The sequence below is a fragment of the Lagopus leucura genome, unplaced genomic scaffold (genome assembly GCF_019238085.1).
Source record: "Lagopus leucura isolate 7727_CA_CO unplaced genomic scaffold, USGS_WTPT01 Super-Scaffold_100159, whole genome shotgun sequence".
Classification (NCBI taxonomy): Eukaryota; Metazoa; Chordata; class Aves; order Galliformes; family Phasianidae; genus Lagopus; species Lagopus leucura.
Genome location: NW_024962335.1, coordinates 21,659,219 through 21,679,823, shown reverse-complemented (window position 1 = coordinate 21,679,823; position 20,605 = coordinate 21,659,219). Strand labels below are relative to the sequence as shown.

Genomic DNA, 20,605 nt, shown 5'->3' with positions numbered 1-20,605 from the left:
CACACTGCATACCAACATCATCCTAGGACTGGAGGCCTCAGGACATGGACAGTCCTCAGATATTCTCCTTTCCCAGGTAGAAGCGCACTTTTTAACTCTTCCCTGTTTCTTCCCTTCTTCCTACCCTTCTCCTCATCTCCTTCCCCAGTAAGGGAAGAAAAATTACAGATTTCAGGCTCTTAGCACCTAAACCAAAGCAGAGGAGCTGATATGGTCGGATTAGCTACAAGGGGAGAGTCAGGCAACATGCAGTACCTGCAAATAGCCCAGATAGCTTTGCTGGGCACAGGAAGGCCACCGCTGCGTGGCTCCTCGGGGTGGCAGGAGCTCCAGGCAGTCCTGTGAGCGAAGCGATGCTTCCCATTCTCCCGAGTTGAGACTGGCAGCGAGGCAGGGAGTGAAGCTGCAGGCTGCCGGACAGATCTTGTATGGGTGCCCCCATTCCTCCTAGGCAGGCATTGAAAAAGCAGAGAAAAGGGGGAAAAGAGGGGAAATTGGAAAGATAAGACGTCAGTTTCAGTTTTCCATGCTTATTAAAAGGTCGAATATTGTGGCACAATACGGCATCTCACTGCAACAGACAATTTACTTAAGATTAAGGTGATGTGCATTGGGAGGACGGGACTTACTGCTTCCTACCTAAAACTAGTGGAAGACACCCAAGAGCAGCACAAGACAAGCATGCCTATGCAGAACTGCTCTCTGCAGCTCCAGCATGATGGGAAGCACAGTGAGAAATAATATGCCTCAATCCTCAATTTTTTGGTGCAGAAAATAACTGTATTCTGCCTTGTTTGAACAGAGATCCAATTTGTACAGGATGGTGGAAAGAACAGGAGGAGGAGAGGAGGACGGTGAGGCCCTGGCACAGGCTGCCCAGAGAAGCTGTGGGTGCCCCATCCCTGGAGTGTTCAGGACCAGGTTGGATGGGGCCCTGGGCAGCTCTGCTGCTGGGTGGCAGCCCTGCCCACAGCATGGGGCTGCAGTTGAGTGGGTTTCAAGATTCCTTCCAATCTAAGCCATTCTGTGTTTCTATGAGTTTCAGCAGTATGAAGAAGGCTACTGGTTTTCTGCTGCCCCTTAGAAAAGAAAATAAACCACAAAATCCTGAGTGTCACAAAGCACACAAGACACGCGACTAGAGCAAATATTAAAATGCAGCACATCTGAACCACAGAGCTTCCTTTCTGCAAGCTAAGCAGCTGCCACATCTGGGCAACTGAGTGCCACTGGAGCACAGGAAAAAACCTAAGCATTGGGATGCAAAGCTAAGGGAATTTGAAAACTGAAGGGAGGGAGGGAGGGAAGAGAAGACATAGGTTTTCCCAGCAATTATATTTGTGTCATCTTTAGCCAGGCAGCTCCTGGAACACCACGCAGCAGCCTGCAAACACAGGCACTGCGTGCCTGCAGTGAGCAGTGTGACGCCTGTCAGCTTCCAGAAATCTCACTGGCTACTTGCCCACCAGTGACACTGTTATAACTTAGTCAACAGATGAAAGCAGGAGAAATCCTAAGACGAGCCCCCAAATCCTGCTGGGAGGTGACTGAAAGCACTACTGCAGGAACATGAATTCAGCAGCCTGCTCTACAACTCAAGCATGGCAATTCCTTCTGGGGTGTGATGGGCTGCAGGGCCCAGGGTACAAGGCAGGTAGGAACGTGGGAGGTGATGGCAGGAGCAGGACCTCCTGTCAGCAGCAGCAGCAAGCTCTCACACGTGCTCACTTGTTGACAGATCTGTCCCAGCATAGTATAGGACAGAAATGAATGAAAGACAGCTCTTATCAGCTGAAAGAATTCTGCCTTTTAATGGAGATGCAGTTATATAGTTACTGGAAAACAATATGGGTGAGAGATACAGTCCTCAAGGATTTGATTTTTTTTCTAATAACTCTAATAGAAGTTGCTAATTATGCCAATCATTCCAGAACAGGCTCGATATTTTCCCCTCTTTTCTGATTTTTTTAAGGACAAGAAGGATTAACCTTGATTTTACTACTGAGTGTCATAACATACTTCAGCAATAACACTAGCAGAAAGAGTTAAACCAGAGAAATGTTAAAACGTTAATAATTCAGCCTGAGCTCCCCTGTAAGAAATAAATATTGGTCTTGCCAGAGCGAACTGAGCACTTCAGAGACGAGTTCTTCACATTTGGTCAATTTGTCAAGCAAAATTTAACAGGCAACTAGAATAACAAACAACACCAGAATGAAAACTTGGTGCCTTCCAAATCTGTCAAATGAGTGCCATTGAATTCAGAAGGGCAAGACATCTCTGACAGTGCTGTCTAATGATACATATTCTGTATATACAGGCAGTAACACTGGAAAGCACAGTTAGCATAGAGATTACTTACAGTTTGAGGCTATTGCAGGAGAGGGAAAAGAAGTCATATACCAAGCACACACCAAACACAGTGACTCCAGTTTCTTTCACGAGCATTGCACACGTCCCAAGGAATAAACTAAGCAGCAAAAAGAATGGGGAGGCAGTGGGAGGGAAATGTTCCCCAACATAAAGCTGGTCCACACTCCTGAAAAACAAATTTGACATGCATGAAAATAGCGGAAAATTTAAAATATATTTACTACATTCACACAAATATTGAGGCAATTTTCCTTAGTTTCTTGAAATCCTGATAAAAAGTGAGGTGAACAATCTACACTGTTTGCTGACAAATGAAGAAAGTCTTAGACACTGGGGCAGGAAGGGAAAGTACAACTACTGAGAGGTGCACCAGGAACTTGAGCAGAAGAGTAAAAGATGAGCAGAAAGATGAGGTAGGCATCAAGTAGTCAGAGGAAGGCAGAGTAAGTACAAACACAAAGGTTAGAGAAACACCTGCTTTCTGTCACTTAGAACACATACGCTTAAGTTTTCCTGGTGTGACAAAATGCACCATACATGCAAAATATCCCCCATCTCACTCACACTCCTCTGGGTCAGTGTATGCCCTAATCCTTAAAATCCTAAGTCTAAGTCTATATGAGAGAGAAGAAGAAAACAAACAAAAAAATCAAAATCAAACAAAAAAATTCCTACAGGGTCACTACCAGATTTACACCTTCAAAACCTTAGATGAAAACAGATCTAGATTTGTAGCAAACATCCCTAGAAGAACACGAGCAGCTTTTCCTAAATGAAACATCAATGTGAAGGGGCAGAAACTCCATTCAAGCAAAGCTATTTCTCATGTGTGCTTGTTCAGTTACAGTTTTAGCACGCAGCAAATAGTGTCAAGTTTTCATCTGAAAAAGACAACTAATGGTCTGGCCATAATGCTGAATTCTCACAGGCTGGATTCTTCACTCTCCATACTAATAATATGCCTTTAGTAGAAAGCATTTATTTCTAATTTCATGTCTAGTTTTACAAACACTCTACTGGTGTATGGTAGTTGGTAACGTCAATGGAAAAGGGTATCTTAATACTCTGTCCTTGTGAGGCCCCAGCTGCAGTACTGAGCCCAGGCCTGAAGCCCCAAGCACAAGAAGGAAGCTGAGCTGTTGGAGCGGGTCCAGAGGAGGGCCATGAATATGCTCAGAGGGCTGGAGCACCTCTGCTATGAAGAAAGGCTGACAGAGCTGGGCTTATTCACACTGGAGAAGGCTCCAGGGACACCTCACTGCAGCCTTCCAGTACTTCAGGGGAGCTTATAAACAGGAGGGGGAGTGACTTTTTACACAGGGTGATCACGATAGGACAAAGAAGAATTGCTTTAAACTAAAAGACAGAAAATTTAGGTTAGATGTTAGGAGGAAATTCTTTACTCAGAGGGTGGTAAGGCCCTGGCACAGGCTGCCCAGAGAAGCTGTCTCCGTCTCTTTAGACATTCTAGGCCAGGCTGGATAGGGCCCTGGATGGCAGCTGTGCCCATGGAAGGTTGGAGTTAGATGATCTTTAAGGTCTGTTCCAAGCCAAACCAATCTACAAGTCTATGAAATGCTGACTTCCCTTTTTACACTTATGCTTTCTCAGAAGTGTCACCTATTGGGCACTCCAACTGCAGCATGGCCCAGAGCACAGCCTCAAAGAACTATGCTGGAGGAAGGACCTCTGCCAGCAGTGATCAGAAACCAATAGATTTCTTCCTGAAACAGAGCACCTTATCCAATTATAAGAACTGATACCAAGGAGCCATACCTATTATAGGAGAGAAAAGCCAACAGAAAGAGTAGACAGGCGAGGACATCCGCTCTGCCTACTATACCTGTTACCTAAAAGGAAAAGAAACGCACAGATGTAATGGCAGGCATATAAAAAGGCATGTACAACATACATTCAGTGACTGTCTCAACAATCTCTGCTAACCACTACTACTTCAAATATTAAAAAAAAAAAAGCTTAAGTGTTATCCTCCCTCACCACACCAAAATGTTACTTGGCTGGTGTAGGATATACTCAGTTTTGACTACTGCATTTCTCAAATGGCAAAACAAACAAGTAATCCAGTATGGAAGTCATTAAGTTCTTTTTAAAATATTAATGAAGTTTCACAGAAAAAAATACCAGTTTCAGGAATCTGCTTTAATTCTGTACACTAAGAGTTGAATGAGAAACACATCAAACTCCCAGAACTGAGATTTGTTAAAGAAAAGGACTATTGAAAGGACAACTCTCTGGAGAAGACTTATTATATAGGAGTGAGTTAATAATTAACATTTGAATAAACTTTATCGCCAAAAAGTAATGGAGTCGTATGTAATTTATTCTCTTTGAACAATCTGGGTTTATGAGAGTTTTCCCACATATCAAATAACAAAATCTTTTTGTAAGAAAGGGAATACTCAAGAAGGATGTACAACTATTTTTTACAAAATATTTCAATATTCCATTTCATAAAGATCTAAAGTCGAACATAAAGCAAATAAAAGGCCCTTTGAAATTTTGCCTCTTTTGAGCTTACATAATTAATCTATATTCAGTGCTCTGGCATTTATTTTAACCTTTTTAAGTTCTGACCCAGACAAAAATAAATTCAAAGAGTGCTTCTTTAGAACTTTCCCTGTCGTACAGAGCTGCATTATCAAAAGGGGCCTGGCTGATTAGTACACACAAGGCAGCACAGGCAGTGACTGTAAGGCTCACGGCTTTTTGTTATTAAGGTAATCTCTCCTCAAAAGTTCTCAGCAGCAGCAGCCGCTTCGCTCACTGATTTACAAAGGCTCCTTACAAGTCTATGATGTCAATGGTATCTCTGCTAACAAGTGCTTTTTTTTTTTTTTTTTTTTTTTTTTTGAAGCCTGGACAGCTACACATTGCACTTCCTTTGCAAAGACAGCAAGACTTACTTTACCCACAGGAGAAGTACCTCCCCACACTATTAGACTGTGGCTGCAGAATGAGTAAGTCTTTAACTGTTTTCATAGAACAAGCAGAAAAAAGTGCAGCACAGGCTGCTGCTCTGTGCACTTACCATAGTATTTACGCCAATGCTTTTTTCGAGGAGGGTATTCTTATTTTTTAATTCAAAGCAATACAAATTAATCCACGGGCCATATGACCTCTATCCAAGTGATCTTGGTCCAAACACATACTGATGCTCCCTTCAGTGCTTCTCCCTTACACTGATGACTACAGAAGGCAAGTGAAGGCATGGAACAATGTCCCAGCAGGAAACAGCGGCCTCAATGAGGTCTTTGGTTATGGAAGGCTTGACATTTTCACAGAGTGACTGACTGCCCATTTACTGCTGAACTGGTGCTGAGGACCCTCACTGAGAATTGAACACCAGAGCAGAAAGACAGCAAGTCTGAATGAACGTCTTCCTTAAGAACTGCAAATTCTGTTAACTATGGTGTATTCTCATCTTTGATCCCCCAAAGCAAAGATCACAACCCCCCATGGCATATGACTCAGAAGTTTCTTACTAAATAAATAAATAAATAAATAAATAGGGTGTACTTCTATTTTTAGATTCTTTGCCACCTTTTTTGTTTGCTTTTTTGTTTTGGTTTGGTTTTTTCTTTTTAGTGTCACATACTTACAGCCTCGGTGTGAATGGGATGCACAGCAAAGAACAGCGCTGTGACAAAAGCAAGTCGACAGTCCTTGAACACAGCTTTGTCACATGTATACATCAGCACGAGAGTCACCAGACAGTGTAGAATTACATTCACTGCGTGGAAATACAAGGGGTTCATTCCAGCCAGCAAGATGTTTAACCTGAAATTAAAAACAAGAGCCATAACCAGGCTGGGGCAGCTTTGAGATAGCAGGGCAACTTGCAAATGCTCTAAATTATGCTTTCTGCCTGATTTGCAGTCTGCTAATGTAAGTGCTATTAAACTAATTAGTGAAAATTGCTCTGAACTTCTGGTTTATCTGATTAAAGAGAAAACCACTTCCCCAATTTTCCTCCTAAAATATGCAGTTGAATTTGGCAAGCTTCATAATATGGAGATGGGAGAGGACTATGCCCCTGCATTAAGATAGGTTTGCTACACTGAAGCAATAGATGTGCTTCCCAGAATCCACTACACAGTCCCACATCAGAAATACAGCACTTGCCTTATTTCTGTGCTTTACTGACAACTGGACTACACTGAGAAGCTGCTATAGTAGTCAGCATCATTTTTATGAGGACACTAATGTTTGGGACAAGTTAGCTCAGATCATCTTATATAGAATGAGAGTTTGTTGTGTCTCTCATGAAAGAAGCATATAACTAGCTGTTACGACATTGGTTTGACACAGTGTATTAATGCATTTTTCTGGTCATTCTTTCTTACAGTCAACTTGCTTAACAGCTGCTGACAGGATTTGCTTCACATGCAATTAAAGATAACTTGATTTTCCTTACAAGTAACTGCATCTGTATCTCATTTGAACAAATACACACATACAAAATGTCTGCATCCAGTGAGGTTTCTATATAAAAAACAAGGAATTTGGAAATATTAATGTTAAGAATATTTAAAATAGAAAAGAAAAAAAAACAGACAACACTCAGTGAAAACATGAATCAATCTAAGCGTTTTAGGTTTAGCTACAGATCCCTACTCCTGTTGTTACTAGCAGCTATTGGGCATCTCATGACATCCATGATCCAATAACAACACTATCAAGCTGTTGCTACCATGCAGACACATTCCTTCTTTGTAAGTCAGCAGAGGTGTGGTATGCCTGTGAGGGACGGACAACACATGGCTTTTATAAATACTCTCTACATTCCTTGCTGAGAAGCAGCAGCGTGCTGCTATCTGTCCTGGGCTGCATTCTTGGGGTCAACTCTACTTTAATGCACCAGGCAACTAACTTGTGCATTTCCCTTCTGTTCTCCTTGGAGCATTTGTGGAGGCAATAGCTGAAATCCACAGAGTTTGGGTAAAGTGGGATTTTACTAGGATGAGACCTTTCCCATTGAAGTACGGATTGATGCAACTACACCATGACAAGGCATGAGACCGCATGATGCCCTATCCCAGGAGGTGCTAAAGGCCAGGTTGGATGGGGCCCTGAGCAACATGATCTAGCACTTGATCTAGTGGTTGGCAACCCCACCTGCAGCAGGGGGAGCTGGTACTTGATGATCCTTGAGTTCCATTACAATCCCTGCCATTCTATGGTACAGATACACATAAAGAGCAGGGTCGTCCGTTTTTTTTTTTGTTTTTTTTTTTTTTCCCCCCCAGCACTCCTGTTGTTACCACAGAGCTGCAGTAGACATCCCTTTCCCTCATATTGTAAAATCATAGAATATCCAGAGTTGGAATGGGACCCACAAAGACCATCAAGTCCAACTCCTGGCTGCACATAGCATCACCCAAAGCCTATCACCAAGAACACAGTCCAAATGCCCCTTGACCTCCAGCACTTGGGGCCGTGCCCGCTGCCCTGGGCAGCCCGTTCCATGCCCACCACCCTGTGCTGCAGACCCTGTCCCTGACCCCCAGCTGCCCTCCCCTGACGCAGCTCCATGCCGTTCCCTCGGCCCTGTCGCTGTCACACAGAGCAGAGCTCAGCGCTGCCCCTCCGCTCCCTGTGAGGAGCTGCAGCCGCCATCAGGCCTCCCCTCAGCTCCTCTGCTCTGCGCTGAGCAAAACCAGGGCCCTCAGCTGCTCCTCACAAACTTTGCCCCCCATCTTCACTGCCTTCCTTTGGACACTCTCACAGTTGTATGTCCTGCCTATATTGGGGCACCCCAAATGCACCCAGTGCCACACAGCACAGAGCAGAGTGGGACAAACCTCACCTAGTGGCAGCGCTGGCCCTGATGCAGCCCAAGGCTCTGTCGGCCTTTCTGGCTCCAGGGCGCTGCTGGCTCAGATTCAACTTGCAGCCAAGCAGAACCCTCAGGTCCCTCTCCTGGGGCTGCTCTCCAGCCTCTCATCCCTCTGTCTGTACATTGATCCAAGGTTGTCCCACCCCTGGTGCAGATTCCAGCACTTGCTCTTCTTCATGCAGATGGCAACCAACTTTGAATTTGTCAAGGTTTTGGGGCAATGCCTCTCCACACTGAAGGGAGTCAACACTTCGCCCAGTTCGCATCATCCACAAATTTACTTAACATGGCTTCCAGATCTTTACTGGAGTAATGGATAAAATCGTTAAAGAAAACCTGTTTCAAAATAAAGCCCTACAGAATCCCACTAGCGGCAAGGAGGGCAACTGTCAGGCCATCGCAACATGGTCCAGCACAGCCATGTTTCCAATGTCATGGGACATGCTGAGGGTCACACCCACCGTGGTACCGTGTTATAATGTCACGAGCCAGCTCCCTGCCAACCCTCATCAATACAAGGACCCTGACAACAGAACCCCAGTCAGTAACTGACTTGTGGCCATCTTCTGGGACAAGAAACACCTTACATAGACATTCTTTTCCTGCTTCCTCCACCAAAGAAGTTCAGGCTTCAGGGGAGCAGCAATGAACCTGAGCCAAAGCATGCTGATCCTCCTGAAGGCAATGTTGAGCCCATGGAGGTGGATCTGCCTGCAGAGGAAGAACCAATGGAGGTGAATCCATCTCCATCCAGGCAAGGCAAGCACTATACCATCATGCTTGCTAAGAGACATTGCCACATCCATTGGCAGCACACCAGGGGCTCTCGATTTCCATCCCGGTGTGGAAATGTCATCACCTGCCAGAGTGCCCCAGGGCCAGTTGCCGCTCCTTCACCTTTCCTTCCCTGTCCCCAATCCTCATCCTTCCCCAAGCCCTCTCACCTCTTCTTCCCTTAGCTCTGAGGAAAAGGGAAGGACTTGAACTGGGACTGGTGTCCTCTGAGCTGCTATGCTGAGCACCACAGGAGGAACCCATAGGATGGCCCTAAGCCCCCTGTGGCCTCCAGGTGGAGGAAGAGGGCCGGACTGGTACTGGCATCCACTGAACTGCTGCACTGGGACAACAGAAGGAGTCCAGCAGATGGTTCACAGCTCCCCGTTGCCTCCAAGCAAGCCCTAAGGAAGAGGGCAGGATTGAAAATGGTATCCTCTGAGCTGCTGCATGGGAACTACAGAAGTCCTGAGCTTCCTGAAGCCCGGAGGAAGAGAGCCATAGTGAGACTGGCGTCCACTGAGCTGCTGTGCTGGGACAACAGGAGGAGTGCAGCCAATGGCCCCAAGCTCCCTGCAGCCTCCAGGCAAGCCCTAAGGAAGAGAGCAGGATTGAGACTGGTGTCCACTGAGCTGCTCTGTGGACAGCCCCAAGCTCCTTGCAGTCTCCAGGCAGTGTCATGGAAGCTACAGACACAGCTGTTTCTTTGGAGATGCAGAGTACTTTGGTTTGGTCAGCAAGAATTGCTGAAATTCAGCATGAAGGTTCATTCCAGTTGTCCAATTGGACTTCTTTCAAGACAGGACAATAATCAGTTCAAAAGGATAATACAGTTTCAAATAACAATAATAATAATAGAAAAAGTAAAGCCAATTAAGTGTCTCTTCATTTCTGGTACTTCAGAGTCTGCCTCTGGACTCCTGTGTCTCCTCCTGTTCTCCCTAATGCAGAGAAGCTGGGGAGGGGCCCAGGCACACAGCAACCTGGAGCAGGCTGCAGGCACTGCTTTCACTCAGTGCTGGGCACAGAAGACAGAGGAGAAATGGAGGGCAGCGAGGGTGTCCCCTCCTCTCACTGCAGCGTGGCACCAAGCAATGGGAAAGGAGCAGCTCCTGGCACCCAGCAGTTGGTACAGGGGGCAGTGGTTGGCCAGAACAAAGATGGCAACAAACAGAAGCAAGAGACACCCAGGCAGTTTTAGCTGCAAATACACTGCAGCCATGTGAACCCACCACCAGCCTGCCTAGAGAGAATGGAGGCAGCAACCTAAGCAACATTCCCACCCATACACCTGCAGATGTGTATGGCAGGGACCACCTTCAGGACCAGTTCTTCAGACCCTCAAATTATTGCTGGCTGTAAATCAGCAAGGTGGACCACAGCTCCCCTTAAAAACAATGTCAAATTGTGCCTTCCCCAGAAATACAATTGCCAAAGTAGATGAGGGCAGGTGAGGACAGTGAAGACAAGTGAATCTGGTTATCTGGCAATATGGACAAACCCCATACCAAAAATGAAAGATTCCTGCTTATTTAGCTCTAGCTGTCACTGTCCCTGTTGCAGGGGAGTTGGACTAGATGACCTTTAATTGTCCCTTCCTATTCAAACAATTTCTATGATTTATTTGGCCAACATGCAAGGACCAGTTACGAAAAGACACAATATCCAACAGCGCTCTTGGAAAATCTCTCACTAGCCTGCATGGAAGTTGCTTGACCATTTCTCCTGTCCTGTAAAGCAATTCTATTGGCAAGAGAGGTAAAACCTCACCATGGACAATTCTTCCCTCCCTATCATATCCCCTACCCCAACATCAGGGATGCTCTTTACACCTACCTCTTTTGAGGGCACACAGCACGAATAAAAACTGAAAAGTAAGTTAGCTGAAAATTACCTATCTAAGTTCTTGAAAGCAGTTATGTGAAAGCATCAGCCTCACATCTTGGTTATTCCCTTGTATATTCTTTACTAAAGAATTAAAAAACAGAACAAAACAAAAACATAGAAGCAGAACAAAGCACAAACATAATGGCACCATGCTATTCAGTTAAGCCTGTGATTAAGCAGCAAAATCTGGGTGCAAGCATGCCTCGTATGTTTTGAATGCCATCTTAGGTGGCCCATGAACATCAAATGCAATTGTGCGCAGGTACTATATTCAGACCAGTGTTTTGGTTACAAAGCTCTTTGTCATAAGAAATTAGGCCACGTGGCAATAAAGGAAACATTCTTTTGTCCCTAAACAATCACAGCAGAATGATTTTGAAACGTTAGCAGGAGCTGACTTCATTGCACATCAAATGAGTGAGCAGATTTGGGGCTCCACACAGCTCTAATCCAAGCCACAAAAACTTTGTAAAGTTGCCCTGCATACTCACCAGGTTGCAGGGAAAAAGGCAGCCTACTGCAGAAAGCCAAGTTTCTCCCACTGCAGAGCAATGCCTGGGCATGGGAATGGGAGGGGATGGCCCTTACGCTTCCATATTTAAGCCAGCACACACCAAAAAAGTTATATATATATATTTTTTTTAATTTTTAAACTTGCCAGCCCCAAACTCACCAATATTACTATCATTTCTAACTTGCAGCATTGAAAAGGCTGAAAGATGTGCATGAAGACCACATCTGCCTCAGCTGAAGTACAATTGTTAAGATACATGCTACAGCCTTCATAGAGCACATAGCTGGGAGACCAGATGAGCTGGCCTAACTTTGTGAGCTGACTGCATCTATCAGACCACAAAGGTATTTGCAAATAGGACTACAAAGATACAGGGCTGAGTAAAGCAAGTGAACACACTTGAAAACGTAAACACCACCGTCTCATCCAAGGTCTTTCCTAAAGGGAACTCCCCATGAAACACTTATGGAAGAAGAAATTGGCACTGCCTCAGCATCTCTGCTGGAAGAGTTCCTGCGGGCAAAGAGTGTGCTAATCCTTCTGAGAAGTGGTGAAAGGCAGTTCAAACGCAAAGGCCCTCAAAAGGCCCAGGGGGAGTGAAAGAAAAAGAAGCACACATGCCAAGGAAGCCAGATGACATTCTCAGGTATTTTCTAATATAGCATCAACCAAGACATCACCAAGAGAAAAAATTCACTACAAAATTCCCAGTGCTACTCCTCACCCAGACCACACTGGCGTGTATTTGAGCAAAGACCATAGTCCCAACATCTTGTGTATCCAAGTGTTCCAGCATATGTGGGCTGGTTCTAGCACAGCCAGCCTTGCAATCAATGGCAGCTTTTTCTTCCCTCCTCTGTCTGCTTCAGGAAAAGGATCTACAGAGCTGTGTTCTCAGAAAGAGGCTTCCACAGGCACTGCTCATTAAAGGTTCACTGCCTGCCATGCTGCACTCCAGCCAAGGCACATATTTGTACCCTACAGAAGTCAGCAAGGACGCTTCTCCTTGGGAAAGCAATTCACACTTGATCATCACTGGTGAAAATGCATAGCTAATGGTGGTAACTATGTTGAAAAATAGTACTTTGTAGCTGAGAATTTGCTCTATCAAATAGCGTAATTGTGTTCCGTGTAGCTGTTGGGAGTTTCTGTGGAAATAAGTAAGAGGCATTACTTTCAGAGCAACCTATGTAGATAATTGCCTTGGGCTGTAATATAGCACTTCCTCTTGCACAAACAAAGACTCATTCAACCTTTTTAAGACTGCTTATGATTTAATAATACTGTAAACCATAATTGGAGAGTTTCTCTTTTTATAGACTCCGTTATTATCCCCGAGCAGCTCTTGTTTAGTTTAAACTGTTTTATTATTTTCAACAGACTAACAAAAACCACAACATGTTATGAAATAGAAATGCACAGAATAATAATGGTAATTTGTTGTAGCAAATAACGCTTAATGGAAATCCTCAGAGCATCCCACACCTCATAAAAACCTCACAGTTTTTACAGAAGAAGGCTCACATGCAGATTTGTGAGTTAATCTAGCAGACAAGAATGGATGAAGTTTCTCATGATCTTCCTTTCCTTTTAGATTTGTGTGATGTATATAACAAACTTCATGTAAACTAATTCACAATTTTAGAGTGAAGTATCATAATCACCAGAGATGCATCTACAGCATGCCAGGAAAGTGAGCATCTGTACTCCAAAAACAACACAGCTGCATCAGTGGCAACAGTGGCTGAAGTCCTGTGTGGAAACAGCTCAAAGATTAAGAAATACCTGCAGCAGTGAAAAAAGAACATCAGTTCCATTTGCAGCAGCATTCATAGGACAGTCAGCACAAGTGCAGCAGAATTCCCTGGCACAGCAGTACTTTGTGCTGGTAAACTTTCACAGCACAGTACAATGCCTTGGAATTAAATAGGCAATAAGGCTTACATGTCTTTCCTTTTTTTTTTTTTTTTTTCCCTCTATAAAAGGATGGGTGAAAAGACAAAGACATATCAATTCCCAAGTGAGATCAGTTTCCTTAGAGCAAAGCCACCACTTACAAGAGGATTGGGTAAATGCTGGCATTCAAAGCAGGTTATTGCTTTCTAGCAGGGTTAGCAAAAGAAAACAGGAATCACAATCAGACTGAGAAGCAACAGCACCTTTGCAGCAGCAAATACACTAAGCAAAAATTCCTAGTGCTACACTAGAAAGTGTGGTTTGGCAGTCATTCCTATGCTAATACTGAATATACCATTCACCTAGCTTTACATTTATTTCCACAAACAGTCAAGGAAAAAACCAATCTGGCAATTTACAGACTGACAAGATGTTGTTTTATCAAGATTTTGAACAAATGAGTGCTTGTCTTAAAAGCTGTCCTTCACCATAATATCTGCAACGGCAACACACAGAAAGAAATGAACATCTCACAAAACTCTTCACCACCCCATACCAGGTAGCAGTGCAGTACACACAGCAGTTTGCAATGCTGGCACATCCATGCTGTTTTCCAAAAGTATAGCAAGACAGTAACATGCATTCCAGGGATTGATAGTGGTGGGGATGAATAACTTGGATGTTTTAACACCAGCAGTCCCCTTCCAAGTACCATAAGGATAAAAGACAAAGTATGCCAGAACAAAGTTAGGACACAGTTAGGACATCAAGAAGAGAGAATGGCACTAATGGAAACCTAGTCTGAAATTATGAGCACATTTCAAATGCAATGCAAAAGTTTTCCCATCAGACTTGAAGCAAGTTTGGTAATCTTTCAGCTCAAACTGCAGACCATAGGAGATGCCACTCAAATTTATGCTGAACAGAACAGAAAACCAAGTTTAACATATAAAAACAGAGCAGCACTCTTTTCTTTTAACTCTGAAAGACAATACATGAGAAAGCCCAGGAAAGAAGTCAAAAACACAGCAAGCAAACGCTGAGAAATGCCCTCAGCTAACCAGCAGCAGCCAGAGCTCTTCATTTTTGTAGACTCTAAACAGCACTGACAGCATGCTCCTGTGAGGGTGAAGGCAGGTTCAGAGCTGAGCCTTTTAGGTAAAAGGAGATAAAAGAAAATTAAGAGTGACATTGGTGCAAAAAGGAATAGGAATCAGTAGGTGTCATACAGGCAAAACAGCAATAACAAAAGCAGCGAACACAGATGTGGCTGCATTCACCTCAGCCACATCTTTGCGCAGAACCTGCCCAGGCCTTTTTTGGGAATGCTTCCCCTTAACATAAAAGCCTTTTCAACTCGAGAGAAACAAGCTTTGTTACAAGTTTTAGCTACAGAGAAGATTTTGCAACCAGACAGGAATCAAATACAGCTCATGCACAGTTCCCACAGCTCCCCATGCACGTGAGGGCAGATTCCCACTTTCGCCCTGACCACTGGCTCAGCAGAATGCAGGCACTCATAAGGCTGCCAGACCACAGGCTCCAGCAGCACCCTACAGCTCCCAGCCTTCCTACCATCCTGCAGGCTTTAAGGCACTCCCTAAGCACTGGGCTTCATCAGCAACCACCTGGCCTCATCCTGCGAAGTCCAAGCAACCCTGCCAGCTCCACTCCCCCAGGGGGGCACAGCCTGCTCCTACAACTAAAAGAAAAAAATAAAATCGGACACGCTGCTACATTCCCTGTTTGGTTCCAGATCACTCCTTCTGTTTCTAAACAGTAATTACACTCAATGTGGTGAAAAAATGTGGTGAAAGAAAAAGTCTTCCCTAAATCAGCTTCATATGAGCAACTCCAGAGCTGGAAAAAAGACAAGCTTTGCAGCACACACACACCCTCCCCCAAATCTAAAATGGCAGCCACGTGGTCCCGCCTTGGTCAGAATCAAGGCACACACATCTAGAAATGTACCCATATACTGCAACTACAACACAGCTGGTCTAATACAAGCACTGCCACTTCTCAGGAACCTCACCTCCCTTGCAGCTTTAGCCCACTGTGGCTACACCAGTGCTGTACTGATTTCATGGCACGCATCACAGCATCAGTATATGGAGAATGACTGCCATTGTGAGGGTAGAAATGCTAGACCAAGGTTCATAGGAGAAATACTGACATAATCTTAAGCATTGTGATATTGCCTTAATACAGATACACAGAGGGAAGAAAATACTTGTGCGGTGCATATTTAACCTGACACATTATAACTCGCTGTCTTACCCTGTGATGTCAAAACGTAATAAACCATTAAGGAAGAACAAATAAAATTTCTTTTTTTCTTCCCTGGTTGTTTTTTCTAAGCTGCCTGTCCTTGAAATTCACGCCACGGATACAGCTGAAAAAACAGAAGGATCAGCTGTATGCAGCTAGATAGATCAGAAGGTTGGCAGTGACTTATTGAATTAATTCTCCTTTTGGCTCTGTATTTACGTCTAACTCAAGCTCACAATCATTTCAGGGTTTGATCTAGAGCCATTGGTAGTCTCATACTAGGCTCGCAGTGCCTGCACCATGTGAACTGTAGCTGAAGGATCCCATTTTTTCCCAAGGCATTCATGCTGCCCAAGCTACCACCGACCAGCAGCCTCTGCAGGCAGAGCCATCCATTCTGCTGTCAGCAAGTGAGCATGCGATGGTTCTTCTTTTTTTCCCTATTTTTACTGTCAGAGGACTAGTGAGATAGCTCAACCTTCCAGCTGTGGTGCCTATGTCTTTTCCAGTGGGACAACTGAGTATCTCTCAATGACTTATCTCTCCCAGCTCCTCTTTCCAGACCCAAACAGCCCAAGAAGCAGCTGTAGGAAGCACTCTTACCCACTCATGGATCCAAGTTCATTTCCAGTGAACTGTGACATCCATCTCCTTCAAGGAAGACCAGATATCATCCACAGTCCTCCAGCCAGCTTCATCTTCCTGAGTCTCTGCAACAGCTAAATGACTGTAACCAGCCAGTATCTTCTCTGCCAGTCTTTTGCCTCCTGTGAGCTGTTATTCATGGGCTTGTGGCACCTTCCTCACTGACACCTGTTTTCTGCTCCTCATCAAAGAGACCAAGTGGGCTTCCTTCTCCTGGGCCTTTGCTCAGACACCTGGAGAACTAGGGGGCTGATGTGATTGAGAGTCTTTAAATTTTGGCATTTGGGTTTAAAAGAAAAAAATAAATATTTGTTCTTGTCATCTCCTTCTACCACACACCTTGAGGCAAAGTCTACTGTGTTGCTGACTACAACAAACTACCACTTAGATTTTCATTGCAGAAACACCCATCTAAACAGAGATTAGAAAAGCAAGAAGAGAGAGGAGAGGTGGTACTGAGGATTTCACCTTCTGCTCCAACAGTTGAGAAATACTCTGCAAAATCACTAGAGCCAAGAAATAATGTCAGTGCTAGAGAAGGAAAAATGTCTCACCAAACTTCTGTTAGCGGAGACAAGGTACAAGACAGAAAACACTCAGTTTCAATATAAAGACCTGAGTGAATTATAGAGCTGGCAGTTCTTCTGTTCCTCCCCTTCACCTTAACATTTTATGTGGAAGGCACCAAGAAATTGAATATCTCCAAAAAGTGACCTTCTTTAAAAATAAGTATATTGAATTACATCTTGGAGAAGAAAGCATCAAGTTTTCCTGAGGACTACACAAAATCACTGCCTATCATGTCATCTCCTTTGCAGATGCTAGTCCTGTCACCCAACAGGTATCCAAGCACAGCAGGGATGTCTCTGAACCAACCAGTTTCAATGCTTCTTTCCTTTACTGAAGTCAGAAGAAAAGGTGAGAGAAGTTCAAAGACACAAAGTAAACAATATTTAATTCAACAGTTCACATGCAGGCTTTTTCTCCCTCTGATGTTAACCCACACGCAGACAAAAAGAAAACGCAGCAGATCTGTGAAAAGTTAAGTTTTGCTGAGTGATTCTAGTAGCACAGGCCACTCATATTTTCCTCTCATCATTCATTCTGACAGACCCAGTGCGAATAGCGCCAAATAGTTGAGCTCTTTTCACTGTTTGGCTCTAGAGCGTTAATCTGCTGGAATTAGGACTGTCATTTAGGATTTCCAATAAGTGAGGGATGCTGAGCCACCGTTACAAGATTTCAGCAGTGTTTAGTCAAGATTTTTTTTTTTTTTTTTTGACAGAGCAGTGATAAATTCTTTTAATTGAGATCGTTTCAAGAATATGTAGCATACATGAAAGATGTGCTCCATTAAGTGACAAGTCCACGGGCATCATGAGTCCTTTCACTTTCGCAGAAAAGAGATGGAGACAAAGTATCTGTGTACTGAGGATCTGTAGGTAGGCAAGTCTTCCAGGTGAAAATGACCACAGGAAGGTGCAAAGAATCATGCTGCCATTCATTTCAATTTTGTTAAAAGACCATTCCTGTTGAGCATTTAACAACCAGTGGGGTAGCGTCTTTCTCCTCCTGCAGGAGAACAGAGTAAAACCAGCAAAGTGGTGCCAGGCAGGACATCAGAGCAAGCAGCATGCAGCTCAGCCACAGTTCAGCATCATCTGGCAGAACGCTCTCACTGCAATCCTGCTTGGGAGCATTGGGTACGGAGGATCCATTCCAACGCAGATCTTAACATCTGCCTCTGGCACCCTACTGAGAGGTAGGGAGTGAGAAGAATGAGGAAAGGCAGAGGGCTGGAAGGGTATTTGGGACACTGTAAATAGCCTTCCTCTGCAGCCAGGGAAGATAAATGATCCCCTCCTTATTCTAAATGCAGTGCCAACCAGTGAACAAATGACTGTGCCTTTGACCCTAGGCTTTGGCTGTATGGTTATTATACGCACTTGAAAATGAAGTCTTGCTCAGAAAGTCTATCTTACTGGTTTCCAAAAAGGAGTAGATGGGACAGTGTTTCGTTCTTATTTTCCCCTTTTCCTCTTTCTTTCTTCAAACAGCAAAGGGTAAACCAGTTCCGTCAAGATATATAAATGTGATCTAATGCATTCAGTTTCCATTCCATTATTAAAGTTTAAGACTCTGTTAATTAGCGTAATTTGACCTCAACTCCACAACCTGATCTACACAGCCAAGGCCAGCAGCCGAGTCCAGCAGCGTAGCCGCATGGTGATGTATGGAGGCTCGCTCACCTCTTGAATTACCCACTGATGTGCTGTGGGAGTAATGGATCCACCGGAGGGCTCCCCAGCAGTGCAACAGTTTGGCTGAGCACCTAACGGAGGAGGCAGTCCATGTGCACTGAGCTGGCTCTGCCCAGGGCAGCCTCCTACCCCTTCGTTCTCTGCGGAAACCTGCTTAGAACTGCCTCAAGAACACATACAGTCTGTCCTGAACAACTCAGCTCGTGGGCATCTGCACTATTCAGTTTTGTGCATGGGGGATGTTCCACCCAGCCACGGTTCCCAAATAGCTGGTACCGACTGCTCTCAGCTCTAAGCTTGTCCTTACGGCACAAGGATGCTGGATTTCCCCTAACTGTTCTTGCCTTACAGAAAGGCTCTATTTTCTGAGAGTTCGTGAGATGTTATTTATAAATACCAGGTATTTGAATGGACAGTTACTCAGCAGGTCCTAACCACCACCTCCTCCCGGCACACTTCGTGCTGCCTATAGAGTTTGCTCCTTAGGACCGCCTGAGGTTCGCAATGCACAGAGTCGGACTGCTGATCACCGGGAGCCCCGTGCTCGGCATCATCCGCTACATCAGCCCTTCCGCGCAGTTCCCCGCTAGCACTCAAACATTTTTAAATACTAAAACGGAGTAAACATTCACCATCATTTGTGTTACGTCAGAACACGGCAAACAGAGAACAAGCTAACGCCAAAGCTGACGAAACGACTGACTGGTGACCGCGCCGAGCTGCTACACGTTCTCCTCTGAGAGGAGGAGGAGGTGGAGAGGATCTCGTTCTTCCTTGTGGGATTAGCGAAAGAACCGTCAGCTCTGTGCTGCTCCCCGACCTCTCTTTCCCTCCCCGTAGAGCCCGGACTCCGGTCGGGGACCGCGAAGAGCGCGGCGGCCGCGGGGAGCGGCTAATCTGGGGACTGCCACGGCTCCGCTTCGGAACGGCACAACTTCCCGGCACGCTCACCCAACCGCGGAGCGAAGTACTGGGGATAAAGCAGAGGGCTGAGCGGCAGGAAGAACTTCGGGGGAAGTCGCTCTGCGCACCTCTCACTCGGAGGCGCTTCCCCGAGCGCCCCGTCCCCCCCGGCCGCCCGCAGACACCTGTTCGCGCACCGTCGGGGCCGGGGCGCACCCGCGGCATCATCACCCGGCCCCGGGCACTTACTTGAAGGTGAGGACGCAGAGGGGCCGGTAGGACTTGTGGCTGGTGTTCTCCGCCATCCGCTTGCCCCAGAAGTCGTTGGAGAAAGCGGCGGCCACGGGAGCGGCCGCCCGCACGTCGGGGTTGTTGACGATGGCCCAGACGTCGTCGTGCACGAACTCTCCCCGCAGCGAGTTGCCGTAGCACAGCGCGCACAGCCCCGCCAGCACCGCCGCCGCCGCCCCGCCGCACCGCCCCGGCGAAGGCACCGAGGGGCGCGGGGCCGGCGGCGGCGCGGCTCGGTCCCGGCTGCGGTTTCCCAGCGCCGAGCCCGTCACCATGGCGCGGGACCTTGCGCGGGGAGCCGCGCTGCGAGCCCCGGCTCCGCCGCCCGCATGCTGCGGGGCGGGCAGCGGCACCGGCGGCGCCGGCGGCGGCCACTCGCGCTCTGCCGGGGCGCAGGCTGCCCGGCTGCAAATAAACAGCGGCCGCCTCCCCGCGCCATCCCTCCTCCTCTCCTCCTCCTCCTCCTCTCCTCCTCCTCCTCCTCCTCCCCCTCCCTACCCCCCTGCACGCATGCTCCTTGCCGCGCTGTCACCTCCGCCCGCCGCGGGGGAGGCTCGGCCCGGGCGGGGCGCGGAGCTCCGGGCGGAGCGGTGCGGCGGTGGCATCGGTCCCTGGGCCGCGTTCAGCCGGAGAGCCCACCTGGGCACCGCAACCATGCTGTGCCGAGCAGCCTCTGCGGGACGGGAGGCGTTGCGGTGCCACGGGGGTTGTTTTCCCTATTCTGATCAAGCTGCCCCTCTTCCAAAATTTCCATCAAAGCGTCACCGTGGTGGCTTTGCTGTAGGAGCCCGTCCTGCCCAACCCGACCCACTCGTGGCCTATCGATAACTCCCGTTCACTCACAAAAAGAACTAGCGCTGCTTGGCAAAGAGCTTGGAGTAAGTAGGGTGAATGGACATGAAGAAAGGTTGAGGGAACTGGGCTTGTTTAGCT

General features: G+C 46.2%; 1 protein-coding gene across 2 annotated transcripts in view; it reads right to left on the bottom strand.

Moving 5' to 3' along the window:
• The window catches only part of TMTC1 (transmembrane O-mannosyltransferase targeting cadherins 1), a 151,514-nt gene extending 131,567 nt beyond the window's left edge, over positions 1-19,947 (bottom strand). The window contains exons 1-5 of one of the 2 annotated variants that reach the window (XM_042889622.1): positions 19,631-19,947; positions 5,994-6,171; positions 4,150-4,223; positions 2,363-2,539; positions 256-447 (exon numbers count right to left, since the gene is read on the bottom strand). In XM_042889622.1, coding sequence (XP_042745556.1) covers positions 256-447; positions 2,363-2,539; positions 4,150-4,223; positions 5,994-6,171; positions 19,631-19,947 — 938 coding nt within the window. Of the gene's footprint in view, positions 1-255; positions 448-2,362; positions 2,540-4,149; positions 4,224-5,993; positions 6,172-16,175; positions 16,663-19,630 lie in introns of those variants that run through there. The other variant, XM_042889623.1, reaches the window with a different exon arrangement.
• Positions 19,948-20,605: the final 658 nt, after the last annotated feature.